The 18,838-nt window shown below is 41.9% G+C and overlaps 1 protein-coding gene across 2 annotated transcripts; it reads left to right on the top strand.

Moving 5' to 3' along the window:
* Nucleotides 1-7,110: 7,110 nt before the first annotated feature.
* On the top strand, nt 7,111-18,624 carry hic2 (hypermethylated in cancer 2). Of its 2 annotated transcripts, none has more exons than XM_026188279.2 (2): nt 7,111-7,267; nt 16,531-18,624. In XM_026188279.2, exon 2 carries the CDS (start codon nt 16,593-16,595, stop codon nt 18,354-18,356), a length of 1,764 nt encoding a protein of 587 aa, XP_026044064.1. In that variant the 5' UTR covers nt 7,111-7,267; nt 16,531-16,592; the 3' UTR covers nt 18,357-18,624. The 2 variants fall into 2 exon arrangements, with proteins under 2 accessions (XP_026044064.1, XP_026044065.1); XM_026188280.2 differs by having other exon boundaries at nt 7,141-7,259.
* Nucleotides 18,625-18,838: the final 214 nt, after the last annotated feature.

The raw sequence follows: 18,838 nt of genomic DNA, 5'->3' as shown, positions 1-18,838 counted from the left end.
TATTTATTATCATTTATATTAACTTCGCCTGAACTTTTTAGCATTCTGCAGCACTTTTTTAGTTGGTACTCATTGTGTTTAAACCTAAAGTATGCCAAAAAGTGGCTTCCTGTATTTAAGCTGTTGTAAATTTCTTGTTGGCATTTAATTGGTCAAACACTTATGATATAAAGTCCTCTTCAAGCAGAAAGAACATTCCTGTCATAAGGTATAGAAGCTGCACTTTTGAGCAAGTCTCGTTTACATTAAAAATGTCTTTTTCAAGATCAGTCTCAGAGGGCAGCAGAAACAGCAACAAACACAACACAGTCTGTTACGGCCCTAGCTGGGCCTCCTGAAACTGCCCTTGTGTGGTTATGGTGTTTTCTCTCCTTCTCTTCCTCTCTTGCTCCTCTCCCCAGGACACAGCTGCTGCTCATTGGCCTCATTTACCATCTGGGCCCAGTCAGCAATGGCCTCTCTGAGGTCATATAAGCTGGGGATGAACTGTATGTAGGAGGGTGGTTTTCTCTGGTGTCTCCGCTTTGTGTTCTAGGTGTGTGATTGTCCTGCCTGTGGTGTGGAGTTGTGGAAGAAGTGTGCAGTGTAGCTGCTACATATGAGTAGTGTGGGCTTGTGGGCCTCGGCAGCAGTAAAGCTAGCTGCTGCTAGTGACAGGGTGAGCTTGTGGGCCCCTGGAAGTGCCTCCTCGTGGTGTGGAGCTTTTTGTTTGGTTGTTGTGTTCTTTGTTGTTGCAACCTTTTTCTTTTTCTAGTGTTATTGGTAAAACGGCGTTGCTGGCTCTTTATGTTAAGTTTATCTATAATAAAAACTATTTTATTTACTAAACACCTCTGTCTGTTCTCCTTTCATTCTGTTCTGGACCCATTTGTTACCAGTCCCCACACACACCCCTAGACCTTCATCGTGGGGATGTAACACAGTCTGTTCTGCAAAAATCTTTTAAGTGGCTAATCTGATTATAATGTAGAACACTGAGTGGGTGCGACGACGTCATAAAGATACTTAAAAACAAGTCATATCTTGCACACCTTCGTCAATCTTGTTTACTACAGCTTGTGTACCAGCAAAAGGAAACATTAGACATCACTTTTTTGGCATGCAAACGGAAACCCCCGCAAAGTGGTGGTTCCCCGCAGTTCAAACTGAGCCCATTTCCACCTGCCAACATCTTCAAGCACTATACAAAGTAGACTTAAGTACAGTACAGTTACATAGATGCATATCCTGATAATGCCTCCACTCTCAGAAGATAAGTTCTAGATGGAGAATGAGTCGCCACAGTAGTGTGGGCTTAAAGGAATAAATGAAGCCTCACAGATTCAGTCTCAGATTAGGAAGAGTTTATGCGACAAAAAATATACATCCTTCTCTCTGATATCTACTAATTATATGCAGTTGTTAAAGAACGGGCACACTTCTCTTGCCCACGACTTCCACCCACATGCTGCCAGTGTTCAATAAACTCAGCTCCCGAAAGAATCATTTAAATCTCTGGTGCTTATAATGATAATGAAATCCTGAGTACCTGGATAGCTCCCGCAGTTATCGCCATAACACACTAGCAGGGACTTATAGTTTGTAGTCTGTGGCTTCGACAATAGAAAAAGCACTACCTGGTGTTCAAATGTGGCCTGGTAAATTTTGTTCAATCTGTCAGAAATACTTTATGTTATTCTTTTATTTGCCTACTCCATGCTGGCACACTACAGGGGCCTCCAACGGTCACCTGTTGGGAGCCCCTGGAGATTTGTTACATGCTTTTCACTGCAATTAACCCAGACGTTTTGACTAGCGACAAAACAATACTCCTAGTTTATAGAGTACAACATGGACGCAAAAACTGGAAGAAACTTTGTAATTGCTTTTAATCCAAACTTTTAAAAGTTGGAGTTTAGGGGAGACCGGGGATTGTTGTAACATTTTTGACATTTCTGTCTGTAGCTTGGAGCTCTTTTAAGGTAGTGGATTTAAAATGTAATGCAAAGTATTTACATGTCTCTGCTATTAAATAGTACAGTATTTTCTCTGCAGCACAGTTACTCATTGCATGGTATGGTCTCAAACACAAAGAGTGAAATGTTACAACTAACCCCATAGTCTGGGTTAGTTGTAACATATCCTGGGGTGAAATGTAACACAATGAAATAAGGATACTGACAAAATTTTAACATGTAATCTTTTTTATTCAACACAATAATGCACTTAGAACTATTTACGTAGCTATGTGTGTGTGTGTGACTGCAGAAATCTAACTTTTGAACATATTCCAACCCCCCAAAAAAAGACTAATTATGGAATTTTCAGAAACTGAATATCTCATAAATTTTGGTTGGTCTTTCTTGAGTTTGGCCTCATTGGCTCAGTGGGCATTGTAACCTACAACTCTTGCACCAACGTTTGAACATAACAGTGAAGCTGAAAAAATGTAGTTGTGCACCAGCATCGCAATTCCACTGCGATGTCCATGATGTCCAATTACTTTTTTTTCATGGCTGACCTTGGTGTGGTTTGCAAAGTGCTTCAGAAAAATCAGGAAGTCTATTTCTTGCACCCATCATGATTTATTTCCACTACCAATACTTCCTACTGGCCCATCTCTGACAAAGTGGTCTGCATAACGTATGCGTCGGAACACAAACATTGGAAGAATTGTGTTGCCAATGGCATCAAACGCATATACAAAATGACCAGTGAACCTCTCTCTGCTGATGTCGTTGCCCCAACTTGTTTAATAAGTTAAAGTAATAGTGTGGTAAGTAGTAACATTTGCATTATTGTTACAACTAACCCAGACTGTTGCTGTTACAACTGACCCAGACTGTTGCTGTTACAACTGACCCAGACTCCTATAGCCATGACCTAGCAAACATTACAGCCAACGGCTAAAACATTAGCACTAAAGACCTACACGGAATAAATCCCCATAGACATACAAATAACATAATGCAGATAATGCTATTAGAAATTGCAAATAAAGTAAAAAAACAAAACAAAAAACAACTTACTTTTTGGCATGCAAATTACTTTCTTTCTTCTTAAATTGTCTTTGTTTGCCAAAATGTGCTCATTTTTCACATGTGATAGAAGACCTGAATTGGGCATGTAGGCTACAGGATGAATCACATCATCTGAAACTTAGCCCTGATTGCAGAAATTGGAAGTGCTACAACTGACCCACATTACAACTATCCCCGGTCTCCCTACATAAAATCTGTTTTTATTTGTTTTTATTTTTAATTATTTGCTAACTTTTAGTCTTTATGTAGGCATAAGCCTATGACGTCTGTCGTCTGCGGCTGCATCATCCGACCAAGAAACACCAGCCTGTAATATCGGACTTTTAGCCACAAGGGGGAGCAATAAACATGTTGCTGTATTAACCTTTGAACCACCACACTTTTCTTTGAAACCATCAGCTGGTAAGGTAATCTTTAAAACATCAGTTTGAGTTCTTATCAGTGTCTTTGTTTCAGATGCACTGATAAGTAAGCAGGAATGCGCTTTTAGGGCCTTTCTTTAGAGAGGATAGTTGTAGCTGAGATAAGAGCAAGAGAGATTCTTTTTATTACAACTAACAATTTTAAAAAATATATATCATTTTTTCCCCCCGGTTGACCCATGGTTGCAAAGCAGAAGATTTAACATTGGAAGAGTTCACTATGTTGCTTTCTAGTTTCTGTTCTGTGCCCTGGAATATAAACCTAAAGAAACAGACGTAGATTTACAGACAAATTTACAGCTACAGCTGAAGTTCCAGTAAAGAAAGACGACGTAAAAATAAGAATTATATCACTAAATATTTAGTGGACGTACTACTAGTTTTTTTTTTTTAAACCTCTCTAATCTTAAAGTTTCACTCAGGAAATGCAAAAAGGCCTTACATCTTACTTGTATATATACATCTATGTATTTATAGAATATGTATTTATATATCTATAAAATGTAGGATCAGCTGTTCATGAACTGTTCTGTAAAAGGGTGGTTTGCTAAATTTGATTATTTATTTCTCTTTTACATAACCTATAATATCTATCTATTTTTCATGAAAGCCTTGTGGGCTTGCTCTCCTTGGGAGTTGAAGTCACTCAGGTTGACGTCTTCTTCTTAGACTGACTGTGCTTGCTACATAAATGGGGCTTGAAGTAACCCCACTGTGCTGTTCGGGCACAGCTGCAATACTGCCAGCATTTGTCATCCGCCCTGATGAGAAACACCAGCCGCCCTTTGACTCTCGCGCTGCCCCTCACGAACTTTGGCAACGTGTTGATGTTCCTTTTCAGCGTTTTCTTGGCTGCAACCATCATTTTCCTCAACGTGTCTGTGTTTCTCTCCATCCTGCTGAACACAGCTTTGCGCAGCGAGAACCGCTTCATGTACATGCTGAGCACTTGCCTCAGTGACATTTGTACGGGAGTGTCTTATTATTATGTTGGTGTTCTCGATGTGAGGGATGTCTATGACTCCCCCACGAGAACCTTTTACATTGCTCCCACATTTCTAGGACTGTCTTTCATGGCTATCCTGGCCGCGCAGGCGGACAGATACCACGCCATCTTGTCCCCCTTTAAATACTCCCAGCGCATGACCCGAAACAGGACCGTGATGGTCATCGTTGCCTACTGGGCCTACGCTTTCTTAATCGTCGCTGTGCAGAACCTGGTCACTGTCGGTGTTGCCAAACAGGTCACAGGCTTTGGCACTTTTGTCGCGAACATATTCCTAGTTATCATAATGATAGTGCTCAATATCCGATTGTTCATCATTGCCAGGTTTCAGCTGGAGAGGGAGCAGCCCTCCGAGGAGAGAGACAGCAAGCGTTCGTCGGTGTATCTCATACTGGTGGTTGTGGTGTTCTTCTTGGGGACTTGGCTTCCTATATTTTGTCATATTATCATTTGTAATTTCATTGGCACGACCTGTTATACCTTTAAAAATGAGGGCACTGACCCTATTCGCATTTTGCCCCGAGTTAATGCTGCCCTGACCCCCATTCTGTACATTAGAGGGTGCTCTGCGCTCAGGGCAACGCTGCTCGGCAAAGTGTGGAGACCCTGCCGTGGGAAAAGGTGAGAGGCCGGTTGTGTTTCACGAGTCAGCTCATTAAGAAATTATACAGTGCCATTCAAACATGCTTTTCGCGATAGGGCTCACACCTGAGGCCAGAAAGGATGCACATAAAACCAGTTTTATTTGAATTGTTGTTTTCTGTCAATATGTAAGCCGTTACTTTGAATGCTCCTCTAATTATCTATCACTTTTCAGGGCTTACTGGTATAAATGTATGAACTGTGACATTTTATGTTTTAGACATGTTTTTCTTCTTCTTGTTGGCTCTTGATTGAAAGTCCTCATCATGTTTATAGAGTGAAAAAAAATTCTAGTTCCTCCTCTGTTAATAACAAGTAAAATTTAGTCCTTCTGTACACCGAGTTCCTCCTAAGAGTTGGATCATTTCTAAATGGATGGATGTCAACATGCCACGGCAGGCAAACTGTTAAAAATGTATTATTTTCTCCACTGTGAAAGGAAATCAACTGTAAAATGCGACACATTCTTGGAAGATGTTGTTTTATCATGGACTTCACAATGAAAATGGTCTTCCAGTGCAAGTAATGTGTTTCGACTCTAGTTTTTTAATAGCCCAACTGAATAAACAATTACAAAGTAAAGTGTGGCAGAATCTTGTAAGTTTATTTAAATTATCAACAAAGTTTTAATTTAATTTTCAAACAATAATTAGTAATTTCTACATTTCTTAGATTACAAACATAGCTGGGCAAACGATCCAACACCGCATAACACAAACTGTAGTCCGCCTGATAAATGATTTCTTATGTACATTTCCAGTGAACGTAGGCTGGGATAGAAGAGTTCTAGCAGATTTTAAACAGTTTTCACACACACACACACACATTTGCTGGGAATCTTCTACCTGTGTTTACGTGGAGCACGTAAGAGCACCTTGATTACGTAACCCCTCGCGCTGAGTATGCAGTTTCCGCGGCAACCACACAGTGTCAGAAGTGGCCTTTGGCACGCCGCCATAATGCCGACTTCCACGGAATGTGACCGGCTCAATTTAAGCACATAAACACAAAAGGTTTTACTTGGGAAACGGCGAATGATTCCGAGAGGATGCAACCCCTTGCAGCTAATGCGGTTTTAAGATTTTCATTATTAACATCTGCATACTCTTCAACTATTCTGAATAAGTCGTGTTTCAGTGAAATCTATCAGTGAGGCAATAAGAAGCCTGGTTCTCTTTGCTAAGAGGAGGAGCCTGCGTATCGCAACACTTCCGCACATCTGGTCCAGTTTCTGAACCTCTCTTTCTGCTTTTCACTTGCTTTCATATATATATATTTTGAAATCATTAAGCCAGTTCTGTCACCAGGCATCACAGTCCCATTAAACAAAACAATAAATAAATGAATTAAGATAACTGCAAAAACGGGTATTTACACAAATTTAAGCTACGTTGTCTTTATTTAAAAATATGAAAAACAGACAGAAAGTCAATGGGTTCCCCTTATCATTATTTAGATACTGAGGCTTGAGGTTTTGAAGGCAATGCAGCCGTCTTAAGTCCAGCTGATAAAGAGATTTATCAAGTCGAATGCTGTTTTCTGTGGTGGTTGTGGTATGTATTATCACCAGTGCATTGCGCACCGAACTGGCATATTTTAGGAGTGAAGGCCTTTGCAGATAAAAGAGGATACACTCAACAGTCCGCTTTAAAACATACTACAGCTTTTCGTGTACAATCCCTTATGCCACATATAAAAATACCCCTCAAGTCTTAGTAAATCGATTCTAAAACTGCACATCACTTAACTCCCTTCTTCTATTTCTTTCCCCGTCACAGTCCCTTCATAGATTACACATATTACAAAATTAGTTTTAAAGTCAGGCATCTCACGGAGCATTTACCTGCACACAGCAGGATGGTAGGACTATAACTGGGTCGGTTTGCTCGGAGGAGAAGGCCTTAAGATGTTTGAACACAATGAAAGAAAATAGCACTCTTTGTTTCCTTCTGTGCCATCTTGCAGGTAAAGTTAGTAAGATTCCTGATGTAAAAAAGTGAAAACCCTCCCACATTAGGATGTTTTCACTGCTGCACTTTGGGGCTGGTTTCTATTCAAATGTGGGTCAGGGGTGAGGAAGCTAACGTCATAAGCTTGCAACATGGCGTCCCGAAGGCTGTGAGATGAGCAAGAGGATGGTAAAGACCGCTTGAGAACGACCATACCGATGTAAGAAGGTATTTAAAATGAATTCTTTCCTTTTGCCGCGGCGTGTAAATGTTTGTCGGAGCCGTATTTCTGTCGTTTTTTGATCGGATCGTTTCCTACCACCCACTGCAAGAATCGCAGAGGTTTTCGCTGTTACGCTGGTGTTTTTTTCCACGGCGTGCCAACAAAAAGGGGCTCTACCAGCCTGCTTGGCAAGCCGAGGATTCCCACATTATTTGTTCGAACATATCGCGGTCTCTGCCCAAACCTGTAACAATGCGCCGTTTGCGAACGATGTGCTCCTTTTATATTTTTAATTAGGCGTCGTGAGCTTACGAGAGATGTCCCACAGGACGAGTGTGTACCAAAGAATTACCAGGTTGGCAAAGCACATCAGGGGGACAGAAAGGGTCCACGGACGGCACGTCGCTACGTGGTATATGAACGCTAAAACGTTTCTACTCTTCACCTCATTTTCTCAGTTTTGCAGTCCAACGTGTTCAGTGAGTTGTTTACAAAATTGCAAGCTGATTAGTTGAATCTTTCTTTAAAACCAATCGCTTTCGCGTAAGCAGAGCAGATCTCTTCAGCTGGTATTGAATTGCACTTTGTGTGGTAAATGGAGCGGGGCAGATTCTGTGGATTTTGCGCATGTTTTTTTTTGCGCAATCAGCTGATAGTCTTTGAGATGTTTGTAGATAGTATGGTACCACTTGTTTATTGTTTATATGTAGGTTAAGCCACTTTGGTCTTATGTGAGGCACATTAAAATCATTTAACTGGAGTGTCTTGCAAATATACCCATTAAAATGTTGGATGCATGCAGAGCCTGGTTTGAAACGTTGCTTTTTAAACGTCGATTCTAGCGATGCAGTGGGGTGTACGTTTTAGAAGCACTATAGGTGCGCTGGTGCTACCAGAGCTACCATCTTTGTAATCAGCTACAGCGTTGGTGTCACGTTACACTCTGACCTATAACTGCACTGTTTTATAGAAACACTGTTACACTGTCGTTGATTTCTGTCAGTAAATAAGCATCCTCATTTTTTTTTTTTAAAACTGCGGAAAAAAATCACACCAGTACGTTAATTACTTCATCATTAACTTAAAGTAAGCCAATAAAACAATGCATGTACTCGGGTGTGAAGGCGGCTCTGCTCCTCATGATTACTGCTGTTAAAGTACCAAGGGGCATGGCGATAAGAAGGCATAAGAATGCCAGTAATGTGCGTTTCCTCGACTGGCTGCTGTTAACCAAAGTGTAGTTCTGTGGAAACATTTCCACTTTAATTAACAGTTGACGAAATGTACTTACCCCCTTGTAAAACGGCTGTAGAAAAATGGTCAGTTGTCTCATATTTTGCCAGTTGGTAGGGAAACGAATGTCTTTCATTTTACACATGATAAAATTATTTTGCACACATTTCCAGTAGCTCAGCTGCACATTAACTGTTTGTTTCTGCGATCATTGGTGTGAATTCATTTCAAGTTGGCATTGTTATCATTTTTTTCAAGCTCTTGCTTTGATAGTAGAGTAAAGGTAAGATAAAATCCAACTGTTTTCATGGCTTCTTTTTCTGGTTAGAGTTGCAGGGGACTGCAGCCTGTAATAAAAAGATTACAAGATGTTATTTTGGCAGACTACACCCAGCCCAACATATAGGTGTAGCGCTCAGCTGCTCTGTCTGCCAACCTCAAAATTTGGCTGGAGGGGTAGCTTAGGTGTGTTTTTCAACAACACACCTAAAAGCTGTATTGTTAAGAACGGGACACATGCAAATGTGTATTGCACTTTATAATCCAATTTGGAAAAGCCTCTAAAGGAGAAATGGGACTCCTGGCTGTTATGCCTGAAGCACTTGATGATATCAGCACAGTAAAAGCACAGTGCTTTGATGAGCGAACTGCTTAATCCATTGTGTTTAAACCAGTCCATCTCATAAACCTTGAAGAAACTGAGTGAGACTATTGATCGCTTTACTTTTATAGAGTTGATCAAGTTTTATGCTGAAAATGGATTATGTGGGCAAGCTGGTCTCTCCAGTAAATCCTGTAAAATATTGTACAGTAACCGCTGTACTTTTTGATGCTTTTGTCAAATGAACATTTTAGGTCAGAGATCAAGTAGCAAGGGTCAAACAAATAAAAAATGACCAAGTCAAGTGGTCAGTGTGACTAGTTTCATTGATTACTATGGACTGCAGAGTGTGGCCTGGAGGGTAATTTGAGGTCTGTGTGTGTGCCTCATGATCGGCCAGTTGGTCTTGTCCTTTCTCTTTCTCAGCACACACATAGTGTATTGGATGCAGGCTTACAGCAGCATGTATGGGCAGTGCAATACAGTAAGAAGGCTACTTAGGCTATATGTGCTGACATGTTGGATGGGGACTTATAGATTGTTCTGGGCTATTGTATCTATGTGTAGCTGTCTGTTCTATTTGGTGGTTGCCTGTTCAGAGGCTGTTTGGTTTGTTCAGTGGATAAAGCACCTCGGGACAGGGTTGTTGTTGTTCTTTAAGAAGAAGAATGTGGAATGTAGTGCTGATAGCCAGAAGGTTGCGCAGTGTTTAACGGCTGAAGGAGGAGGGGGGGGGGGCTGGCAGGTCTGTAAAACCTTGGACCATACAAGATCTCTTACTCGCCCAACATGATGTCCTCAGTCAAAGCATTAGATATCGGGTCATGTGGGTTGGGGGTTGTTGTCTCGCAAGACAGAGGTCACTTTATCATACCAATCATATGTTCAGTTGTCGGTGAAGTGGCTGATTACTGCGCTTTTAGTGAGGGCACGCACTGTGATGTATGTGGGCACCAGTTACTAAACAGGATTGCTGGTGAAGGTCTCAGTGTTTATTTAGTTTTTTTCCTGAGGACATTCTAGATGAACACGATACTCAAGACACAGCAGAGATGCAAAGTTATTCATATTAAATCCATGGCAGCAGGAGAAAATGGTAGTTGGAACTCTTTCAGTGCATAAAGCAGATTCAGGTTTCATGTTTCAAATGAGAGTTTAACAAAGTCCTTTTTCAGCAATGAAAACTGTTACATATAGCCTCATCTTAAATTCCATTACCTCCAACTGCCAGATACTAAATGAACTAGTACTTTTCTGGTGTTTCTGACCACTCACAGCAGCGTTCCCATTATAAGCTATAGCCTCTCATTCACACAGATTCATATGGCACTCGATCCAATGCATACAGACACACACACTCACAAAACTGGGGATCGACTCACAGACCTGATTAGCAGACAGTAAGTGTTACCTCCTGGTAAAGAAATGAGTTAATACTGCATGTAAAGAAATTTAGACATAACCAATAGATACATCAGCTAGTTTGAATTTTTTTTTTTTATAAGACTATCATCTTAGTCAAAATCAGTCCCTTACAGTTACAAAGAAATAAACCACTTATATGTAGACTTTAAATCTCTCTTTTTAATCTGTGTTTTTGCGTTTTAACCCGTACTAACAAGAGAAACATCAAGTTTAATAACAAATGAATGTCTCTATAAATATAAGAGAAATGTACTATGCAAAATCTACTCATGACATTTTTCTTCTAGCGCTGTATTTTTAGTCTTGCACTTGCATCTACACCCCACGTTTACAAAACAGCTGAAAAACTAGAGTTACTAAATCATCTCATTAAATGAGTTGATGACAATTTATAAAATAAAAATTCATCTGGCACTGGTTGCTGTTGTTTTATTAGCTAAGATTACCTCCAGATATCATTCATACCACAGAATAAATTGATTCATTTCCCATTTTAAAGGTATGTGGTAAGGAAAAAAGGATTTAATCTCATTTTTTTTCAAAAAATCAGCAAACTTCTCCTCCTCCTCTTCCCTGGTGTTACACGACAATCTATGGTCTGAATGCCAGCATAGCTGTGTAAGGTTTTAGGATGTACACATGTGGCCACAGCTTTCTGATCGGTGATAAACAGAATGAGGTTCTTGTCATTCCACTGCACTGTGGGCAGGACTTGTTTATCTTGCTTAACTATTGAACTCCTCACTGGAAGTGTTCACCCAAACTGTCAGGGTACTGTAGTTCACATACATACTATAATCATGCACCTGTTCACCCAGCAGTCCAGCAGTTCTGAAAAACGGAATGTTCCAAAAACAGGACAGAACCGATTTGACCTATTGAGCTTTTTCTAATAGCAGGATATGTCCTCTGCAGCTTTTCTGAAAAGATTACATCCAGAATGGATCCAGCACTAGATGCACTTAAAAATCTACCACTGAGCCTGCAAGTTTAGGCAGGCTATTTCAAGAAATGACTGAAGCTAGTGACTTTATATGTCATCTTTACCTTCTATATTCTGTCTTATGCCTGCATTGCCAACTTGCCTAAAAGACTTGATCTTACTACAAGTGAATGATTTTATTTTATTTTTTAATTAAACTGTAAAAAGGTTTTAGATTGAAGGTTGTGGGGTTTTTTTTTTTCGTTGTTTATTGTGTAAATCTGAAGCTTTTTCTGAATCTAACCAAGTTGAGTTTTGTGGAGCCTTTGCTGTAATGTGATTTCTGAAACTTTATGGAAACAGGAGAGACCTGATTTTTGGATCATGTATATGCCTAACAGATGTTCTAAATGAAGTTTTAAATGTGTGTGCGTGATAGAGTAATGCAGTGTAAAGGCCGTGTAGCAGGATGAAAAAACAAAACAACGTGCGTCTTTGTAACCAATCAAATGAGACTAAAATGGAAATGATTATGTTAATTTGCATGACTAACTAGCATTACATATCACCTGTAATAAAATACTGTGAGCTGCCCTGCTGCACAGCTCTGCTAAGAAAAGAATTTAATTCATTGTCAGAAATGGTTTAGAGCAACCTGATAAATCTTCAATGTGTTTCGTATGTAGCTCACATGTAATGTCTGTTAAGAGCATACATAGTAGTTAGCTTTTTTTTTTTCTTTTTTTTTTTTTTTTAAATTAACTGTTTACTTTAATCTCATTTTATTATGAGCTGTCCTTGCTGTACCCATGAGTCCTGCATGGACCAGCCTTACCCATGCAGCAGTGTCAGCCATGTTGAAATGGCTCAGAGGTGGTTGCTTGGTGTTTGTATTTCAAACTGGCTTTGTACCATCCCCCCCAACCCCTCCCCCACTCTCTCTGCCCACCAGCATACTCTGTTTGTGTGTGTGCACACACAACACATGCACACATCTAACACACACACACACACACACACAGTGAGGCCTTTTGCTCCTGCCCTTGATTGCCTCTCATTCTGTGTCTACTTCAATCGTTCCTACCTATCTGTCTCTACCACTGATCCTTTTATGCAGGTTCTGATGTTGTGTGATGGCAGTTCTACAAACCCAGTACTATCTCTTGCTTAAATGAATCTCTGTGAAAGAAGCCCCAATTAAACAAAAGTTGCATGTAAAATCCTGGTCAATCCTGATTTCTATTGGTTGTTAGCAGATGACCTTTCACAGCAGTAGGGTGTGTTTTGTTATTGCACCACAGGACTTTGGCTCACCTCTGCCTTCTCTTGGCTTTTTTACTCTGTGTTCAGGAGATTAGTGCCACAGCTCTCTGTCACCTTTGCTACATGAACACCGACTTGCTGTTGGATCTATATGCGCTGGAAAATTGTAAGCAGAAACAGGGGTGGTAAATAAAGTCAAACCTGATCATCCAAATTTCAGGTGTAACCAGTTTTAATTCAAAGGTTGACATTAATTCAGTGCCCAGGGCTCTTTGACTCGTTCTACTTTACAATCTGCACACGCGTGCATGAGCCTTGCCGTGTTTGTGAGTTGTGTGTAAACCTCTCTTCTCATCTCCTGATCATCAGGCTCCTGACACAAGTCAAGGTTGAGGATAAGTAGCAGGGCGCTTTGTTTCTTCTCTTTTTTTTTTAAGATGAGTTTGCCCCTATCATTATGTCATAGTTTTTGAAGAGGTTACACTGCAGGGAATGGTAAGCTGATCCACTGTGTGTGCTCAAAGACAACAACCTCCCTGGGCTGAATTTAGTTGGTATGTTGTAGGGTGTTCAGCCAGAGAGAGAAGTCTTTCTTACAGCCCTTCTAAACCAGCTATCATGCTTTCTCTCCAATGAGCTACCAGCCTTTTTGTGTAGGGCTTAAAACTATGGTGATCGAACCCTGCAGACTGCTTTCTAACTTACTAATATTATCCATAGAAACTAGTCTTTTGGCATGCTGGAAATAGTATTATTTTTTTGCTGTTTTTGTCAGTTGATACATCATCCCTGACTCTAACTGCGGAGTTAAACGGGAACAATGGTGTGGTTTGTAGTATTGAAATGTTTCTAGGTGGAAAGGGTGCCATGCAGTCACACTTGGAGCTACATTCATGGTGCAGGCCTCTCTGTCCCCTGTGGTATCATGCCTCTTTTTCCTGGGCAGCATCGTTGGAAGGTGAGCCGGGCCTACACGTGTCCTACCCTAGCTGCATATAGATCAGCCATAATCCATTAGCGGCTCCCTGGAATCCAGCCGGCACAGCACAGCAATGGAGGGGCCAGGGGGAGAGGGTAGCTGGGTGGGTGATGGAGGGGAGGAAAGGGAGACAACGAGGGATGAGAGGTGGAGGGTGATGGGGGAGGGCTTTTTTTTTTTCTTTCTTTCTTTTTTTTTTTTCTCTCCTGAACTGGCTTCTCTACTGTGAGCCCAGCCCCCTTTTATGTTGGTCCGCTGGAAAAGCCTCTTGAATCCCCCCATAAAGCCTGCAGAGGTGTGCGTGCGTGTGTGTGTATGTTAAGAGAGAGACTTGATATATGGCTTCCTGGCTGGCATCACAGTAGAGGCCCTTCTTTCTCTAGTAGCCCTCTTCTCCATTACCGCCTGCAGGGCTGAGTGCCGTAAACTCCCCTAGCTTGTTGTACGATTAACACATCTGGGTTGTGCTTTTCAGAATAGCTCATTATGATTTACATTGGGGACAGGACAGTGAGCTGTTCCTGGGATGTGTCTGCATGCCCGGTGAAAGGCTGGTGAGGGCTGGAAGATAAAGAGAAAGGAGAGGTACAGAGGAGAAACGGGGGAGGGGAAGAAGATCGTGAGTAGAAGTGTCAAAGCAGAGGAGGCAAGCCCAGGCCTGGACCTGGGGGTAATGATCACTTCAGCTGATTGTATCAGCTAGTCTGTGACAGAGTCAGCTTGGCTACATACCGGATACACTCAGCACTCTTTACCAGGTTAAAATTTTAACCTTCTTGTTCTTTGATGGTGTTTAATTTTGACTATAATAATGGGTGGTCATTACCATCCTTAACAAGTCTCTTATGTCTAGTGTGCCATCTTCTTTAGTGGTACTTTGTTTTTCTCTGTAGTATTTGAAGGGATACTGGAGGGCCTTAGCCAGGATATGTATGTCTTTGTTTAACGCTGTGATGGACTCCTTAGTTGTGCTTACTTACTGTGCAGTTAAAACTATTTTAAACAGATACAGTTACTTGAATTTTAACTTATGCTTTTGCCCTGATGGCGTTTTGAGGACAATTGAGGATAATTCACATCTATTACAAACTGAAATATTCTTTAAAAGCTTTGCTTTGATCTAAGACCAGGTCAAATGCCAGTAGTAATGTGTCGTTATCAGTACCTGATATTTAGTTTGTTGCTTTCAGCTGTTCGTTGCCGTTTTTCCTGCTACTGCATATCTCATACCTACAGCATTATACAGAAGCTGTATGATTGTTGAAGTTAGGTTAAGGAGATGGTATACACAAGGAGAGAAATTCAGAATTTTTTTTGATAATGTGTGCTTTAATTTTACTAAAAGGTATCTAAGGGCATCATGCTTAAGATATATTAACCTAGAATAAGTTCAAGTTAAACTATAGAGCTAATGTAACTACCTCGGTCGATAGTTACTACGTATGTCATTAATATAGTTCGTTTTGGTCAATTCATATTATTGAATCAATATTAATATTGTCTCCTCTTTTACTGGTGTCTTAACTCTAGAATGTTTTTTTTAATCTGGTGATCTGTGCACAATATTGATATCAGCTGGTATTTTTGCCCATAGAGTCAGGATTTTGAGCACAAATTAAACCATGTTATTGTTTATTTACAGTAAAAATGATTTTTTTTTTTTTTAATTCAAATGTTGATTCATCCACTGTTTGAGATGTGCACACTGCAATCACTAAACAACATGCAGATCCATTTCAACCCTTGGTGCTGGGTGTTTTTAAATGTGATTTCAAAGCTCTTGCTTGGCACTTAAAATGGCAATTTCTACATGTGTTTGACTTGAATTAAACATTTCTTTGTCTTAGATTGTAATCTCTTGTAGTATGGCATACCCTGTTGTGGTTATTGAAAATTTGTGTTGTCTAAGCTTGCCTGTGGCTTTGAGGGAACGTTAAACATGGACAGACTGCTGCCTCAACCAAATCATACCACTGATATTGCCCTCAGAAGTTTTGCATCTATTGCATTAACACAAAATGTGTGTTTGTAGAGAAAACTAGAAATAGAAGTACTGTGGTGTGTACCATTAGGCCATCAGTATGTTGTTTAGCAGTGAATTGGATTCACTCGTCCTATTTCCATAAATAAGGGCCCCTCTGGAGGATCGAGTGGTGCTGTCCTTGCCTTGGGGCCACACCCTCCCCCTCCTCTCTTGCCCAAGCGCCTGTGTAGTTTTTCTTGCTCAGGTGTCACCTAATCCCCCCCCCCAGCCCTGCTCTTCCACAGATCTCCAACCCCCAGACAATAGGGCAGGGCTGACATTACCATGACCTAATGGAGACTAGAGTTAGCTGAGTTTCCAGAGAGGGCATCCCATCGAAACTAGTTACTCTGGTGAGATAGTGGAATGAGGCAACTTAGGAAAGAAGTTACTTTACCCATTCTTGTCCTCCACCCCTACGACCTTTGTGCCAGATAAGTGGTAATGTGTACAGTCAGAACTTGATCCATGTAGGGTTACAGTTTGTTTAAAAAGAAAAGTCGGACACAGAGAAGGTTCCAGTTTCTAAGCAGCTGTGTGATTATATGGCATGCACTGCTAACAGTTTGCTAATTTCCCAGTGAGCTCAATTTTGCCATTAGAGAAGCGTTAGCTAAGCCTTTACAGCACATTGCTTATTCAGCCTTTTTTTCCCCCTCATCCACCGCCAATGCCACTAAATATTGATTTTTGCGTTATCTGTTAAGAAACACCACTCTTTATTTCTTTTCTCAATAACCCATTATTTTTATGTGGTTTCAGTGTAATAAAATTATTTTTTTTAATGTAATACTGATCATGTCCTTGTTTTGTTTCTTTCAGCTTGAGGTGGTGCACGTGTAGGAAGAGAGAGACGAGAGAGAGGGGAAAGAAGGGCGGAGGAAATGGAACTGCCAAATCATGCCAAACAACTGCTGCTGCAACTCAACCAACAGAGAGCCAAGGGCTTCCTGTGTGATGTTATCATTGTGGTGGAGAATGCTCTCTTCCGTGCCCACAAGAACATCCTGGCGGCAAGCAGCATCTACTTTAAATCTTTGGTCCTCCATGACAACCTCATCAACCTCGACACAGAGATGGTTAACCCCTCAGTATTCAGACAAGTTCTTGACTTCATCTACACTGGGAAGCTACTGTCCTCATCAGACCAGAGCAATGAGCAGAACTTCAGTGCCCTCTTAACTGCAGCCAGCTACCTCCAGCTCCACGACCTTGCTGCTCTGTGCAGAAAGAAGCTTAAGCGCAATGGTGGGAAACCCCTGCCAGGTAAACCCTCCACTCCAGGTCCCCTTAGCCGCTTGCGTCTAAACAACCAGCGGCTTTCCTCTTCTACCCCTACTGGCCACAATAACCACTATCCTCCAACCCTTTCCGATGCTGACCAGCCACAGCCAGATGAAGGCCTTCGGGACAAGCTCTCAGATGACGAGATGTTTGTTGGCACCTCTGGGAAGAACGGGAATGGGGGGAATGGAAGCAGTAATGGTAACCTCAGCAGCGGAGGAAGTGCGGGGGAACCGGACCTTGGACTAGACCTCTCCAAGAAGAGTCCACCCTCTGCGGGCACAGCCACAGATGCCCTCAGCCCACACAGCAACTCCCAAGGATCCCCTCAATCTGCCTCAGTATCGACAACCAACAGTGCCTCACTGGATGATTCGTCTACCACCTTGCCGGGTGCAGACACCTGCATCTCAGAGACCATGGACCTCAACTCCTCCTCTAAAACCTCAGAGGAAATCCAAAACCAGCCAGAGGGTCCTCCACCACAGAAAAAGTCCCGACAGGGAGCTCGAAAGAATGAATGGCCTAAGAGAGAGGCTTCAGGGTTGAAGTCTGAAGATCACAGCAGGCCCCTGGTTAATGGGGTAATTGTTGGTCCTAAAGATAGCCGCTCATCTGGGATTGGAGGTGGCAGTGGGAACAGCTTCACATCTGACCAGTCCTTCCAGTGTAAGGACGAGGAAGAAGGAGGAGAGAATGGCCAGGATCACAGTGAGGAAAGTGGTCAGAGTGATGGAGAGACTGCAGGAGGTGGAGGGGGAACAGCAGGGGGGCACCACAGCGCCAACTATGTGTACAGGCAGGAAGGTTTTGAGCCAGCATTTGGAGACAACCTCTATGTGTGTATTCCCTGTGGTAAGGGTTTCCCCAGTTCTGAACAGCTCAATGCTCATGTGGAGACGCATACTGAGGATGAGCTCTACATCAAAGAGGAGGGAGGAACCTTTGTGAAAGAGGAAGATGAGGAGGAGGCCGAGGACCTTTCTGCCACTGTAGGTCCTTCTACCTTTGGTTCTGAAACGCGCCCGTTCAAGTGTACAGTGTGCAGTAAGAGCTACAAAGACCCAGCAACCCTGAGACAACATGAAAAGAGCCACTGGCTGACCAGGCCTTTCCCCTGCAACATCTGTGGCAAAATGTTCACCCAGAGGGGAACCATGACACGCCACATGCGTAGCCACCTCGGCCTGAAGCCATTTGCATGTGAAGAGTGTGGCATGCGCTTTACACGCCAGTACCGTCTGACAGAGCACATGCGTGTCCACTCTGGAGAGAAGCCGTATGAATGCCAGCTATGTGGGGGGAAGTTTACCCAGCAGCGCAACCTCATCAGTCACCTGAGAATGCACACCTCACCCTCTTAGAAATGCATCAAGCCAAAGAACTCTGGGAATAGAAAATACAAACCTTTTCTCCATCGCAAAAGCAAAGAAATGCACACATACACATAGTTCTACATATTAATCCAGTTTATGATGCCCTGGCTAAGTGAATGATGTAGCCGTTAGCCACAGTGTGCTCTTGGTGATGGTGGGATCTTGTTGATGCAAGGATTCAGTTGTTGTTTATATCGAACAACGTCTGCTCACCTCTCAGGAGCTCTAAAGGGACAGTTTACTGCTGTCTCTCTCCAAAGTCACAAAGCAATGGTGGAGTTGCATAACGTCTGGTCTGTTAAATGTGAATGTGGGTACTGATATAATGTCAAGCCTCTCACTTCATACCCTTCAGCAGCTTTTCTCTCTTCTACCTTTGAGTCTCTGAAGTTTTCAGATGACTCAAGAGTCCCCTGTGTACTCCAGTGCTACTTTGACCAAAAAAAACCACGTGCAAACAATACTGGCAA

The sequence above is a fragment of the Astatotilapia calliptera genome, chromosome 12 (genome assembly GCF_964374335.1).
Source record: "Astatotilapia calliptera chromosome 12, fAstCal68.1, whole genome shotgun sequence".
Taxonomy (NCBI): domain Eukaryota; kingdom Metazoa; phylum Chordata; class Actinopteri; order Cichliformes; family Cichlidae; genus Astatotilapia; species Astatotilapia calliptera.
The sequence above is the reverse complement of the archived record's forward strand: the minus strand, read 5'-3'. Positions and strand labels throughout refer to the sequence as shown.

Bases quoted from the DNA above. Each gene is read 5' to 3' on its own strand.
- hic2 (XM_026188279.2), top strand. From the start codon at position 16,593: ATGGAACTGCCAAATCATGCCAAACAACTGCTGCTGCAACTCAACCAA.